The 15991-nt window shown below is 38.4% G+C and overlaps 1 protein-coding gene across 5 annotated transcripts in view; it reads left to right on the top strand.

Moving 5' to 3' along the window:
- The first annotated feature begins 4456 nt into the window (after positions 1-4456).
- Positions 4457-15991, top strand: part of CREM (cAMP responsive element modulator) — a 29178-nt gene continuing 17643 nt past the window's right edge. For 2 of the 5 annotated variants that reach the window (XM_010019902.1, XM_010019893.1), the window contains exons 1-3: positions 4457-4497; positions 5128-5251; positions 12875-13021. In XM_010019902.1, the coding sequence (XP_010018204.1) occupies positions 4457-4497; positions 5128-5251; positions 12875-13021 (312 nt within the window). Of the gene's footprint in view, positions 4498-5126; positions 5252-12874; positions 13037-15991 lie in introns of those variants that run through there. The other 3 variants (XM_010019917.1, XM_010019909.1, XM_010019925.1) reach the window with 3 other exon arrangements.

Raw genomic sequence — 15991 nt, 5'->3', positions numbered from 1 at the left:
TACTGGCCGGTGCGGGGTGAGCCATGGTGCCTGGGGGCGTTCTCTTAACTCAGTAGGTCTCTTTGTATCCTTGCCCGTAGGGTTTCCCGAGCTGGGACAGGAAAACGGGTGGGAAAGGGTCACAGTGGGCTTCGTGAGATCTAGGTCCCGCTAAAGGTTTGAGGGTTTTGCCTAAATCCACCACTGTCATGTCAGCATCTTCCTTGGTGCGGAGTGAAGCCGCATGTTAAAAGATTCCACAGGTAGTGATGCTTAAATCATACTCTTACTTATTTAGGGACTGGTTGGAGCCTTCTGAAGGAGAGCCATTCATCCTCTTCACAGCAGACTCAGCACTGCCTTGTCTATATTATTGAGGTGGCAGATGCAGAGTGACAGGTAGCATGCTTATGCTTACAGTAATGGCAGGCTGGGGTCGAAATTTTTTTCGAGGGTTACGATAGTTTAGGAAGAAAAGGAGGGGGAAGAAAATGAGGAAATACATTAGAGTTTAGGACACACGAGAAACTTCATGTTCTGCTGCTATGGAAAACTTAACTGAAAGATTGCACTCTAAAAATTAGGCCTGTTGCACTGTTCCTCATTTTAACCTGTCTGAATGCTCTGACCACCTTACCAGCCAGTGGGCTTCACAAAGCAGTGTAGTAAAATGTAACAGATTTCATACCTGAAAACACAATGCTCTTCTGAAAGTAGTGCATTCTCAAGAGTTTCCATGCTCACCCTTGGGTCATCAATGAATGCAAAATAGGTGATTGTAAATTCACATCCTTGCTTTCTAGTAATTTCCCTGTGAATAAAAGCTTATAAAGACATTTGGAGCAGGGGCTGAAATGTATTCCTTAGCCCCTTACGATGTCGTTTGTAATAAGCCACCTTTGTAAACAGTCACTGATGTATAAAGTATTGTTGAAATAAAGAAGTTGTCTTTAAAATGTCTCTGGGTATTTAATTAGACAGTCGCACATCTTTAGTTTTGCGAAATACTATACCAATTTGCTTATCTAGTTCAATTTCACCCGTAGACATTACTTGCATTAAGATTCAGTGATGTAATTGTAAAACAAAGAGCAATATTGGGGGGGGAGTGAAAGGATTTTTTGTGTTCTTTATTGCACGAGAACACACCTTGATAAGGATGCTATTCTTCAGCTTTTTTCTATGGAGAGAAGTATAAAAGGTTCACACCTTTAGCTGTAAGTCACTTTCCATTTTCTAGGTCACTTGGGCAACGGTTTTCTCTAGCTGATGCTGTCTGTCAGTATTGTCCTGTCAGGGATGTTGCTGCTATCAGCTGAAGAAGCTTTCAATGTGCAATATATATATATATATGTAATTGGTGTTTACCTGCTACTGACCTGCTGTACCTTAGTCTTGGTGACTGTAGTAAACACATGCTAATGTGTATTGAAATGTTACTAGCTAGTTAACAGTTAAACCTGCCTGATCATGAAGGTTTGCTACTTTTTAGGAAGAAGCAGGTGCCTTTGCCTTCATTCTGGAAAGCCATTCCTTTGCCCCGCTTTATGGAAGGGGAGAGACATAATTCATTAAATTAAAAATCCTGACTAATACTTAAAATTGTTGTGCAACAACCAAGGTGCAAAATGTAAGAAATGAATGTATTAATACTGAATATAAGATGAAAGCTTGCATATAATTAATAATATAGTGAAGAAAAAATTATGTAATTTTAAATAGGTTCTAAGAGCATATACTTCATAGCTGTTAGCTTGGTTTTCCTTTAAAATAGGAGGAAGTAACATAAAATTTAAAGCATGATGTACTACTGATGCGCTTTTATAAAATACTTTAAGTGATTGGCAAAATATTTTTTTTTTACTTTGAAGCTTAAAAGCAATTAATGTTACAATTCAGTTGCAGTGCAGACTTTGAGTGTGATACATACAGAAACTGCTATGTTGGTAGTTTCTGAATTAGATCAATAACTGTTTCTTACCACAGTCCGTATTACTGATATTTTAGGAAAAAATCCCATAGTTATAATCTTGCTCTTTATTTTTCTGTATGCTTATTAAAACCAGTTTGATATATTTGTGATAAAATTATATATGAGATAATGCAGGAAATGCAAAACCTGTACTACCTAGGTTACAGGAATCTGAGCATTTATGAGGGTGCACTAAATCTGGTGATAACCTGGACCGTGCAACTCAGGAGTTTCTTAGGATGCATGGTCCAGAGCTGTGCACAGAGGCCCATGTGAAGTGACACAGCCCTGTGTGGCTGTACTGCTTCCAGCCCTGTGGGCTCAAATGGCCATGGCTGGCCTTCACCCCCAAGGGCAGTAATCCCCTGTGTTATGTCTGCTGAAGATATGCGCTATTTTTTGTCTGTAGTCATCTTTGTCAGTTAAGTTGTGTAACAAGATAACTAAATGTTTTAAAATTCCTTATGCCCTTTGTTATTTTTGTTTTGGTTTTATAGCCTATAGTTAGGTCTTCATGTTTGGACAACATTTTTAGTCAATTCTCTGTTTACAAGCATACTAGACTTACCACATTGTCAAAAAGATGTGTATTTTAGCTTGTCTAGAAAGAGTATTTTGCTGTGTTCTAGGGCAACAGTTGCATTTTCTGGCAGCAGAAAGAAAAAGCGCTAATTAAAAACAGTATACAAATTTTCAGAATTTACTTCACTTTGCTTAAGATTTAAAATAGGGAATTATTTAGGAGTGAGAAATTACAAAATTATAAATGGAAAATCTATTTAAATTCTTGAGTTTTTCATGTAGGTCATAAGCCCTAATTATATTTGTCATTTCACTGGCATGTATAACCCTTGCTGTTGTTTTCAGAATTTAATATAGAGAATCTAAAAAATACTGTCCTTTATCTGCAGTGTATTTTTTAAAATACTAGGAATAATTTTTTATTTCTGTTGCACTGATGCTCTTTTCATAGCTATTTGGCAAGTCAGTTATTGGATCACAGCAGATGAGAAGACCTGGAAAGGAATATCCTGATAATCAATGTAGTAAAAATAAATAGTTTTTAAAGTAATGTTTTGCAATCAGTGAGGAATTAAGCTAAAATTTAGAAACTAAACCTTTTTTATTTTTTAGAACATGAAGAGTGGCTCTTTCTAGGTGAAATTTCTATGCAATGCATTCAATGGGAATAAAAGTACTTGTGGTGTTTTGTTTTGTTTTTCCCTAGCAGTAGGTTATCTGTGACAGATGGTTTTGGTTAAGAAAATACTTCAGGGCCTGTATAAAGCAAAATTAATTCTGACTGTAGTCTCATCTTTAGGAAGAGAGATTTTGCAATTAATATGTTGCCAATACCTATGCATTATTTAATCTTCCTTGGTGTGTGACATGTTGTGAAGCTTATGGAGGCATTTGTACATGAATCCGGTAGAGCTTTCATGTTTGAGACTCTGGATAGTCCTAGCTTACTAAGAAGGATCATTTTTTTTTTTTCTACTTTTTTATTGTTATTGTTGTATTGAATGCATCTCTAAAACTGGAATGATTTAATAAGATAAACATCTTGTTATGGCAAATTATGGTGGAAAGCTTGGTGAAAACATCCTCCCCAGAGCTGTTAAACTTTGATGTATTTCAGTAGATCTTTAATTAGATTGTATCTAAAAAAAAGGTAATCAGTGTAACTATAACAAGACAGGAATGTAGAAAGATTTTAGGTGTAAGATGTCTCCTGAATCTAATTTGAATTGGTACTGGCTTAGAGTATGTAAATTCTTTTGGTAGAAACACTAATGTTAATCCATAAAATCCTGAATGTGTACAGCTTGGCTGCCACTTGCTGTAGTACTGTTAAGTCTGGTCAGTAGAATACATTGAAGGAATATAAGCTTGAAATACACTTCTCGGCATCTAGATTCCTTTTCATATTTTCATGCCTTTATTCTATGCAAAAAGGGAGATGTAAAAATAATTATTCTCCTCAAAGATTGTGGAATATCCTGTAAAATAGTGCCACAAAATGAGTTGGGTTTACATTTAATTTGATTTAATGTAGTTACCTTTTAACGTGTGAGACTCAGGGTCAGGCTTATACCAGACGTCCTTCCCCATCTCTTCCATCACTTGGCGTAAGACCTGACCAGAAATTGCAGTAACTGTCAGCCAGTTAAAATAGTTGAGCTTTGAGTTCAGATGGGCTTGCCATCCCCAAGTTACAGTAACCAACAGAGAGGAAGCAAGATTTGCTGCCTCTTAAATCCCACAACTCTATGATCTTCCTTCTGTGGCCTTCATTGCTTGTGTAAGTAGATGTAGGTGGGAGCATGCTGCAGGGTTCTCTACCTGACCCTGTCCTGTCTCTGTTCTGTTTGTAAACTGACCTGTTGCCGTGGCAATGTTTGTGACATCACCTGTTCAATGTTGCACCTTCAGTGCAGGCTTTGGTAGGAGAGAGAGGGAGCCGAAGAGAACCAAGCTCTTGTTTTAAAACTCACAACTTCCGTTATGACTAAAAATGCCAAGAAATACAGAAAAGCAACTGCCAGGTAATTGCATTTTTATACAGCGGATATATTTGGAAGCTTTCTCTGTGGCATTTAAACGCATAGTTGAAATTGAGGTTCAAGGAGTTGCTTACTCTTCTATGCAATTTACCCTTCTTCTGAAGCTGCAAAATGAGAAGAATTGTTGTCTGTCTTAAACCACGAGTAGTTACAAGCAATTCAAGTGTAGATCCCAGCAGGGGTTTGGTATCTTGGAAGGTCTGAGAGGGCTGTAGCAGCACATGGCTGCTGGACAACTTGAGCCTTGCCCAGTGGGAGATGTAAGGCACAAGGGACCTGCTGTGAGCAGTGCTGGTGGGCTGCTCCGGAGCACTGCACAGGAGCCCAGGCCTCTGTGCTTGCCCTTCCCTGAGAACCATTTCCGGTACTGCCTCTCCTTGCAGCTTTCCGAAGTTCTTGTTTTAGAGCTCTTGGCTATATTAATGAATATTTTAATATGGGGGAACAGGAAGGAAGGACTTCAGTTAATCTGGAGTTTTGGAAGAAATCTTTATTTCTGTTGTTAGTTGTCTGCTCCAAGTACAAAGTGGTCTGGAATTGCTTTTTTCTCCCTATGTGCTTTATATACCTCCCTGTACTGCATTATTTAGATGTGCATGTGCTTACTTTTAGACAGATGACCATGGAAATGGTTGAATCACGACAGAATGACACTGCAGGGGATTGTATGCCAGAGAGAGATGCTGTTCATCTTCAGAATCAGCCAGGCCGAAGTCAGATTTCTCAAGGATCTGAGGTAAGTTGAAATATGCAAAGATGAGAAGAATCAATAAAAAGATATTCAGAATAGCTATGATTTTTAAATGATTTATTTATATGGAGTTCTCATGTTCTGTAAGTCTTGTTATTAAGTAGGAAAAATACAGCAAAAGTATACAGGAAACTGTGCCTGTAGTATTTAGCAAAGAGCTAGTATAACATGAGGTCTGTTATAAAGTAGCACTTCTAGGAGACCAGGATTTTCAGAAGGAATGGTAGGCACTTTTTTTTTTCTTTTTCGCTTTTCCAAGATGATTGTATTTGTTATGGAGATGAGAATAGGGTCTTAGAGAGTTAAGGTGGCTGCAAGATCAAACATAGTTAAAACATCTGTATCTTGAAGAAGTGTTATATAACAAAAATGAAAAATTAATAAAAAATAACCATGGTCCTTCCCTAATGCTAATTTTAGTACAGAATGTGTTTCATTCTTTTGGAAGTACATTTTTAATGTATGCTTGTTTTGTTTCATCCAATGACAGTGTCTGGAGTTCTAAAAACATACATGTTCTGTATAGCAGTCATACCTGGGTTCTTCTTTGCTACTTAATGGATGAAAGATGACATAGTAATAATCCTCAAACATTAAAAACAAGTACTGAAAGCTTCAGTGCTTAAGAGAGGTAGTATTCTTGCCAGTACTAAGATATATAACTTCAGGAAGCTGTATAGACCCCCTAAAAGGATCTTCAAAAACACTTCATGAAATAAAGGAACTGATTTAAAAGACATCTTACAGAATTTCTTCATCGTTGGAAGTTAGAAGTTACTTGGTAAGATTCGATGCGTGTACTGGTATGTTAGATACTTGATCTGCATTTTCAAGACGGAATGCAGCTGCTTTTGATGGGTTTTTTCAGACACAAAGTAGACTGCAAAATATGAATGCTTATTTGTTAGCTTTGTAACCTGTGGCATTTGTTGTGGTTTTGATACATGCAGCATTAGGAATACTGTGGGGTTTTTGGAGGGAGGGGAGGACGGGTTGGTTGCTTTCCTTTAAGAATGGCACATGAAACCAAGAAGTTTGTTTGGTTTGCTCTGTGGCTGCCATCCCCTCATTTCTTCTTTGATAGTTCGGTTCAAATTTTGTGCCCGAACTTCACTGGATGATTTACATGTAAAATCTATTGACAAGTGCAATAGTCTCTGAAGAAAATACCTGTGAATTCTGTCACTTGGGATTTTTCATGCCGATCTAGAGACAAAGCTGTCACTAATGCTTTAGAAGGGCTTCTGACGGGTCCCCAGGGAAAACATTTTTATGTTTATCTGCATTTAATGCTTGAGAACCTGTGAGGCCACGCTGTAGTAGGCCTCAAGCGTTTCAGTTAAAACTAGTAATTGAAGTACTGGTGGATTTCAGTCCATCAGCACTAAAATGAAACACGTGCACTTCAGTTTGAAGGCTCAGGATAACAGTCAGGAGTTTACATCTGGGAGTCTCTCTTTTCGGCCAGATGGCCTAGAGAGCCAGCATGGCTGTGCGCTCGTAGCTGGAGTTGATGTCCCTCCCCTGGGCTGTGCAGAGGACTGTCGTTGATGCAGTTGTGCACTAACACCAGTGAAGCAGGGTGCCTCCAGGGGACAGGCCTGCCTCCTCACCTGCACCGCAGTGCCCCAGGCGTAGCTGGCCGCCCCCTCACTGCCGCTCCCCGGGCCAGGGCCTGCAGGCCACAGCGGGGAGTCCCGGCCTCCCCTTGGCGCCTTGAGGCTGAACTGCCACAGCATTTCCTTTGGTAAAACGGGCAGAAAGCTTATTGCTGAAAGGCTTTGTTGTGACATTTCTTTGGTTTACGATGAGGAGAACTTTCTTAGCTTATGTTCCTACCTGGCAAACTCAGAAGGTGAGATGCTTTGTCATGGTGAGGGTTGGAGGTGGACGTCAGGAGGTTAACCCCTGCTCAAGGCAGGGAGCTTGTGTGGGACATCTACTGTCTGCTCTTGCTGGTAGGCATGGGAAAATCAGGGTGTTTGTGAGGAATTTGTGGCTGTGCTGCTGGTCCAGTGTCTGTGTATTTTGACTGTTACAGAAGGGTGCAGGTAGTTCCTTCTCCCTCTTTGGCCTCTGGAGGAGGGCAGTTAGGAGAAAACAACCACTGAAAATGACTGAAATGTACCTTGGACTAGCTTCCAAACATCTCCCTTACTGATTTCTTGCAGATGTGCAGAAATGCAAGAAAAGAATGGCTGGGTCCTTATCTAAAGGTAAAATCATAGAGCCATTGAATAGTTCAGTTTGGAAGGGACCTTCAAAGCTCATCTAGTCCAACCCCCTGCAATGACCAGGGACATCTTCAGCTAGATCAGCTTGCCCACAACCACATCCAGCCTGGCCCTGAACGTCTCCAGGGATGGTGCATCTGCCACCTCTCTGGGGAGCCTGAGGCAGTGTTTCACCACCCTCATTGTAAAGAATTTTCCTCATGTCCAGCCTGAATCTCCCCTCTTTGAGTTTAAAGCCATTACCCGTCATCCTGTTACAACAGGCTCTGCTAAAAAGTCTTTCCCCATCTTTCTTACAGGCCCCTTTATAGTACTGAAAGGCCACAATAAGGTCTCCCCTGAGCCTTCTATAAGCTGAACAACCCCAGCTCTCTCAGCCTTTCCTTGTAGGAGAGGTACGCCATCCCTGGTCACTGAAACTGGCAGACATCTCTGGGGTTTTCTTGTTTGTTTTTTTCAACCAAACTTTTGTTCAACCTTTGTTTTGTTAAGTCAGAAGTAAAGCGTTTTAATACATTGTCTTTTAAATACTGAATTTTTAGTTTTCTGTGTATTGTAAGAATCACAGAATAGTTGCGGTTGGCAGGGATCTCTTGAGATCGTCTGGTCCAATGCCCCTGCACAAGCAGGGTCAGCCAGTGCAGGTTGCCCAGGACTCTGTCCAGTTGGGTTGTGAACATCTCCAAGGATGGAGTCTCTGCTACATCTCCGGGCACCTGTGCCAGTGGTTCACTGTCCTCACAGTAAAAAAAAAAAAAAAAAACAAAACAAAAAAACGGTGGGATTTTTATGTTCAGATGGAATTTTATGTGTTCTAATTTGTTACATTATTAGTGAAGATAGCTTTTTTCTTCCCCCAGCTGGTGTAATAGATATTGCTAATTCATTTTTTGTGATGAAAGTAAAATTGCTTCTTCTGCAAAAGCAAAAGTGAGTGAGTTGGAAAGTATAAAAAATGATATGCATCTTTCATCCATTGTGGCAAAATTGTCATTTTTCTGTCTTGAAAGGGTTATTTTTAAAAATAAGTAGTGTGAAATAATTTATAGTTGAGTTTCTCGCATCCCTCACTTTCAGCCAGTTAATGAATTTACGTGGTATTGTTTTAAATACATTTTCAATGTCATTTCAGTATGATCCAGCCACCAAAAGAATTGGGTAAGAAAATATTAATTTGTAAAAATTTTGGTGGTTGTCTTTAGAAGCTGTTGGACATGTACAGAAAACCTATAGAGAAGCTCGATGCCTTTTTTCAGTGAAGAACAAAGGTGCAAGATAGAAAATTTCTCCACCTGTTTTGAGATGGGCTCCATGAGTTCTAGCTCACATGCACAAATGTGAGTCTTGCATTAATACATATAGGACTGTTCTTAAAAGGAAGTTAATTTGGATTGGAATATTCTGATAACACTGATGATAGCCAAACTTGTATCTTGGAGCAGTTATATCTGCATTGGCATTCACAGAGAAATTAGATGTTCCGTTTGCAGCATTTCTAGAGGCCATAGAATCATAGAATCATAGCATTCTGTGTTGTCCTGTGCCCAGCTACACTAAATCTGATGTAAAAATGTAAGATTAATGTACTTGGACCCTTTTTAAGATTTGACAAAAGTAATTTCAGTTGTGGGTTTTTTTCTGTAATCCTACATCTTTGTTTGGTTCTTCTTTGAATCACTTTTTGTGAACTTTGTCTTGTTGCCTGTCAGTAGAGCTGTCTGCTGCCTTGGTCTGAAATACCATCTGTTGACCTTCCCATGCTGGCCCTGGACTAGACATGGATAGAGATTTACAATGTGAGAACTGCTGTCAGAGCAGAGGGAGTTTTCCAGAGCCTGGAGCGCATAGCCATTGCAGGTTGGGACTGCTCAGGTTTAGCACCTGAGGGGTATTATCCTTGTGGCCTTTTGGCATCAAACCACATGTTAAATCTTGCCCTGCGGAAGTTTGCCAGGCTGTTTTAAGTATGTCTATGAAACCAGTCTGCCAAGTGCAAGTCCAGGATATTTAGCTAAGCTGATGTTAGAGGATTATAAACCTGCAGCCTTGTCACCATTTTATGATTACGCAAGGTTATGCTGTCACCAAATGGCTGAAATCAGCCTAACCTTTTCTTCCTTAAAACCATGCGCTGCTTTTTTGGCATTTGCTTTGGAATTGACCAAAACTTCCCTGTTCTCAGCTTTTTCTCACAGAGGCTACTCAGTGCCTGAGTGCAGTGAGAGCTTTGCTCTTTCATTAGCTGAATCCAGGATGGGTTTGCCTTGTCTTTTTCTTTCCCACAAGTACTTTTCACTTCACTTCTGGAGTCCTTGTAGTGTTTAGATTCTACAGCAGGGACAGTAATCACTTGGAGCTCTGTACTGTGTCCTTCATATCAGCAGTGTTTAAGGTATGAGGGGTTAAGTGTGGATGTAACCTGTGTAGTACACTGCAGGGAGAGGTTATCTGACCTTGAGCAATGACAGTGCATATATCCACAGTATGACTGTTCAGATGGACAGTGCATCTTGAAATCAGATAATGATGAGTAACCTCTTTATGAAGGTTATGAACCTCAGCATGAAGATGTTTTACGATCTTCTTTTGCTGACGGAATGCATGGTTGATATTTGTTGAAGCTATTAGACTTAACTGTTGCATACATAAGAGGAAAGAACCCAAAAGGATGTAACAAGATCTGGTCTCTTTGCCATTGCCAGGGATGTAACCCTTACAATGTTTAACCAGATGCTTAATATGTTTGTTACGCTTCCCCTTCCCCTTTGTGTTCCTGAGTTGCTTCTGTGGATTGTTTTCAATCTTTGTGCCAGATAGCCCTTGAAATAACGATGTTAAAGGTAGCATTGCTCATCACTGATGTCAGAAAGTAATTTTTTTGCCAAGTCTGTTTCATTTATGTATGATAGTGTCAAAAGGTACTGGTATTTTAGTTAACACAAGAATATTTAATGTAAAAACAATGCAAAGGGAAATGTGAATCAAAATTGTTTTAATTATTTTTAACATTTGTAAAAGATGCAGAATATGAAGTTGGAAATATTTTATTTCAGTCTTAATCATAGAAAACAAACTAATGCAAAAGAATTGCAGACATTTTAAAGACAAGTGTGTAGGTTACACATTATGTAACCTTTGGATATTTGTGGAAACTCAGCAAAAAGCAATTAAATAAAATTGAGCTGTTTAAAATAGATATAAATTAACAAGCAAATTGCTTTTGGTTTGATCCAGTTTTAAAATGCTCCTGTCTTCTCTTCCCTCAACCCTACCCCCTGTTTAATCTCTTGTCTGAATTATTGGGAACAAAACAATTTCTTCTGTGATGCTGTGGACTTCAGTCTAAAAGAGTATTAGCTTAGTGTGGTTTTCTCTTTTTCTTGTGTGTTTGTACTGAATAAAGGGGCTTTTAAATGAATGTAGTGTTTCTTAATCTTGAGTACTGGATTACTTCTGATTATATGTGCCTGACCCATTGTGTACAGAAAAGAAACTCATAAACTGTTCACCTTGTACTTTTTTACGTGTGTTGTACTTTAAGAGTTCCTTCTGATATACAGAGTATTGTATCAGATTTCAGCTCTCGCAAAGATAACAGTAAGTGGAAAGGTTTGATGAAATTGCCTTTGTAATGTTTTGAAAAGTTAGCATACTTTGTAAACATTTAGCCTGACCTGTCTTTACTTGAAGCTTGGGTTTAGGATGATGTCAGCTTTGACACAAAATAGATCATACTCTTCAGATTCTGGAGACTTTCTAGATCTCAATCTCAAGTACCTATTTCTGATAATAATACTAGTATTTGTTTTTTAGATTGGGAAGAAGCTTTGTATGTCCTGTTTACACGTTGCCATTTAATGCCATTTAAAGAATAATTGTTTCCATTTCAGGGTTAGAAATGCCCTCAATTGTTCTATTTCCTGAAAAGTGGTTCAGTTTCCTGTGACAATTGAACAATCACATAGTGAATGTTGACAAGATCCTGCCTCTGTTTCCTAGAAATATTGCTTCTTCAAGATTATTTGAGCCAACATCTGGTCTTTTTGATAGTAATGCATCTTAATAGCAATTAAAAACTTTCTCTAAGGAAAGGAATGTTTCCCAGACAAGCAATCATTCAGGAATGAAAGCTTCTTTAATATTTGATATTTAAAAATCCCTTCAGAGTGAACACAGAAAAATAAAAGAATTCCTTTAACTTTTATAATATTCAGCATTCATCATGTTTTTCTTTTCATTGTCATCTCTTCTTACCGTTACTGCTCATACTAGATATCTTTTTGGGTCTGAGAAAAAGCTAGGAAGGGAATAATACCAGTATTTTAGGTACAAGTCTGGGTCTGTTCTTATACATGCAGAATATAGAAATAAGGTTTTTCAATGCAGTTTGCTTTGGAAAACACAGTATCTGTTACTATCATATGATTTATGTTTGTCATTCTCTTCTGTGTTTAGAGATGTTTCATCACACAGAACTTGACATCCTTTGCTTCAGGATTTGTTTCTGTTAATAGACTTAACAGGAACAGCATAAATATTGAACTATTTCTTAACCTGTAGGTAACTATTTCTTAACCCATTCATCCTCATTACTGATGGTTGAGAACCGAGGGCTGAGGAAAGCTGTGTGTGCTCTAATACGTCATAAGAAAAAGGGATCAGATTATTCCTAGACAGAAGACTTTCTTCAGCTGGTCTAGGCTTAAAGAAGATTCAGCTGTTCTTTAATTTTTGTTGTCATATTGAAACATTGATACACTCTAACTCTGCTTTTCTTGATATCTAAATATATATAAAGAGAATTTATTAAACTAGATCAATTTAGAAATCTGTGTATTGCTTTATTTAACATTTAAATTTATTTTATTTGCTATCTTAATAGTTCTCGTGTCTCTTGAGACATCTGTCTAAAAAGCAAGCGAAACCAAAACAGTTCTGGCTTCTTTTTTTTTTTTTTTATTTATTTTTTTCCCAGTTAAGACATTGTGCCCTGTATGTTGTTGCAGTGACATACCAGTTTAGCAAATATTGATATTATTGGTACATTTCTTCCAAACCTTCATGCTAGCACCAGCAGATCTAGTGTGTGATAGCTTAGGGTTGTTTCTACTTAAAAAGAAAACATGAAGTCTCAGGAAAAAAAGAAAAAGATTTGCAGTTTGTTAGGGGACAGATTTAAGCTTTCCATACCATTTAGAAAGATACCCACCAAACTTTAACTAATAAAAGTAGTTTCTTTCTGTGTGTGATAACTACACACATCTAAGCTATTTTAGATATGGCATCAAAACAAGTTTGTTTAGTATCACTTCTAAAAGCATCTGCTGAAGTCTTAAGGCATGTTACTTAAACATGATGGTTGTAATTTTTGCAGGTTTCTGTAGCTGCATCAAGTGCTGGAAGAGGATCTCCAGCTCTAACTCTAGTGCAGTTGCCTTCTGGTCAAACTGTTCATGCCCAGGGTGTCATTCAAGCCACACAGCCCTCAGTCATTCAGTCACCACACATGCAAGCTGTTCAGGTTAGCTCTTTTATTGTTACATTTTCATGAATATTTGGTAACTGGTAACTCTTGCCCCCAACTCCATTTCCAGTTTCTCTTCATTCCTACCAGTGCTGTAAGATTTACTCATAAGGTGCAGGAAACGGTGGGGGGAGGTGGCAAACTGTCAACCAGTAGCAGCTCTACAAGCACTGTGTAGTGATTCCTTAATGCTTCCTGTTTACCTGGTAAGAAATTGTGTCTTGGAACCCTGAACTTACGAAACAGCAAATTTGTGTAATAATGTGGCCTTACATTACTTTACCTTGCAGTTTTTCTGGGTTTTTTTAACTCTATGAGCATCATGTTTCTAATAAGACTATGAACTCATACATTTGCAAGTATCTCATACTGTATTTTTGGAGAGGATCTAGGTGTAATGGAAGTAAATGTATTGTAGTGAAGTGATTCCTTGTTGGTTTTAGCAGGCCCTTTTAGAGCATCTGGTATTGCTTTTTGTGGGTATGGATATGTAAAGACCAAAAATAAGGGCAGCCTCAAAGGAAGCATTTATTTGGCAAATCTTCACGTGTTTAAAGTTGCTGATGTTAGAAAATAGGGACCAGTACAAAACGCTTAAGAGATTTCTGAGCTTTTAAATAGGAAAAAGACTAGAGAAAATTGACTTGCAGTGTTTTCAAAATGACTTGGCCTCCCATTGGTGTTTTTCTTGTAGCTAGGAATGCCTTTGCTCTAGTTTTCTTAACATCTGATGTGAAATGTCAACTGAATTGCTCTCTGCAAATAGAATTGTTCTCTCTGGTAAGAAAGGCTATATACACCTGTTATGTGTGAACTGTTTGACCTGCAGACATTGCAACATGTTAACAAAAAGACATGCATTGTCAGTCTTCTTGAGAAGCCACCTTTAATGTTTTAGACTTACTAGCTTTCAAGTGCAATGAATAAAAAGGCATATGTCAGTATGAATTATTTTGGAGATTAGGGAAAAAGAATAAAACCTTGGCAAGATACTGAATTTTTATTTGTAAGCAGTAGGTGTAGATGGAGGGACTTGCATGTTTTGAATTTCTAGCAGTAGATGTCAAGAGACTTGGGTTTGGTCAAACTTGAAGTCAAAGTAGAGTATTCAAAATAAGTATTTTTTTTAAATGGAATTCTTTCTAACTGTAATTTACCAGAGCAAACTTCATCAGGTAAGCATATTGCAGTCATGCCCTGTTTCTGTCACTGCTTTTCTTCAAGTCAGTCTAGTCAGGATGCATATTACTCCAAAGCTCAGAAGAAGGAATTTCTCTGAAATCTCTTGCCAGCTGCTGTGTCGTCTTAGGGGAATGAAAGTCGACTATTTGTTGTATTGAGTGAACTCTGGCTATTTTCTCTTTCACAAAGGAACAGAGACAGGAAAGCTGTGCCCTGATTAATACTGGCTAGTTAGTTCCAGGGTTTTGCTCTGGTTCCATTTGAGCAGTTCCAGGATTTTGCTCTGGTTTCATTTGAGCATGGTAATGGCAAATAAGGTGACTCTACAAGAAGGGCTTGAAGATGCTGTAAAAGACTCCATTACAGAGGTTGTTTAGCCCTTCTGTGGTCCTCTTAAGTACTTTATCTTGCCACCTGGCATTTCCTCTGGATTATTTGGCTTTAGCATGATATCCTATCTCTGCCAGAAAGTAGGGAACCTGGGAAACGATATCAGTTTACTTTACCAGAAAAAAAAGTATGCTGAAAGTTGGTGTTAAAGCTTTGCATGACCTCTCCCTCAAACACCTGCAGCTTTAAACTGGAAAGTGTTCAACCTTTTTTTTTTTTTTTTTGTAATGCTGTTGGGTTTCGGATTAAGGAAAGGCTTATCTATATCATGTTCCTTACTGGTTTGTTTATATTGTTTTACTTGTTGGAAAGTTTTTGAAGTTGAGATTGTTATTTGACTTTTCTACTTGCTCCCCTCTGTAGTGCTTCAGGTATTGGCAGACTAAGTTCAGTTTGTTCAAAACACACAGTGGTGTGGTAACGTTGAGGTCTGAATGATGTCCAGGAAAAAATGACATTGTTTTCCACTGGTTAGCATTGCAAATGTGGTTGCTTGCTATTAGAACAAACTGAAACATTAAAATATTTGTTTTGATGAAAGCTAGAACTTTTCTTGCACAAAATATCCTCTTCCACATTAAAATGCTTAAATTGCCTTTTGATTTCGTTACCTTCTTCCCAAAGTACTACTGTTCCTGACTTCTTTGGCCATCTTCACAAACTAAAGGTGACTATAGGTAACACTTAGTGGGATAGGAAGGTTTAAAGGCACTAGAGACTTGTTTTCTTGCTGTTTGTCCTGGAGCAATTAAATGCATATTTTTTTTTTTTAATCTCCCTCTCCTCTCCCCTGGCAGAGTGAGAGCTGTGTTTTGAGATAGGATGCCCAGGCTCTTGGCTATGTAATATTGTCTTAGTTTTGAAGTTTTGTGCCAGAGACTTGAAGGTTGATCCACAGGCAAATCCTGTAGGGTACTGGAGAGAGATTATTTTTAGAAGATCTCTTTGCTGGTCAGCATTGGTCCATCCTGCAAAAGGATGAATACAAAATTCCTGAAGCTCTTGTATCTCTGCCAGTGAGCTCTGAAGTCTGGTTTGGAACTATACATCTGTAGACAAGCAGAAGTACATACCTCTCATTATTTCTGGATGGTCTTTTATTAGGTTTAAAGTTTTAATGAAGTTTCCTACATACTTACCAAGCAAAATGAGGCTACATGAAATATTTTTACACAGAACTGGAATGTAATAAAATTAACCAGTGAAGAGAATTTCATTCTGCGATAACCTGTAGTTTTTCAAGGTGTAGTTTTACAGATTCAAGTTGTTGGGACCCAAGCCTATAAATTTTTAGAACCTTCCAGCTGGTCATTTTCTGTTGAGGTGAAGCAGGTGTTATTTCTAGCACCAAGCACCCAGGTGTGGCAGCTGAGGTAATTCTGGAGCTCTTCCTTG

This window comes from Nestor notabilis, unplaced genomic scaffold (assembly GCF_000696875.1).
Source record: "Nestor notabilis isolate BGI_N333 unplaced genomic scaffold, ASM69687v1 scaffold12780, whole genome shotgun sequence".
Classification (NCBI taxonomy): Eukaryota; Metazoa; Chordata; class Aves; order Psittaciformes; family Psittacidae; genus Nestor; species Nestor notabilis.
This window is presented reverse-complemented; position numbering and strand designations above follow the sequence as displayed.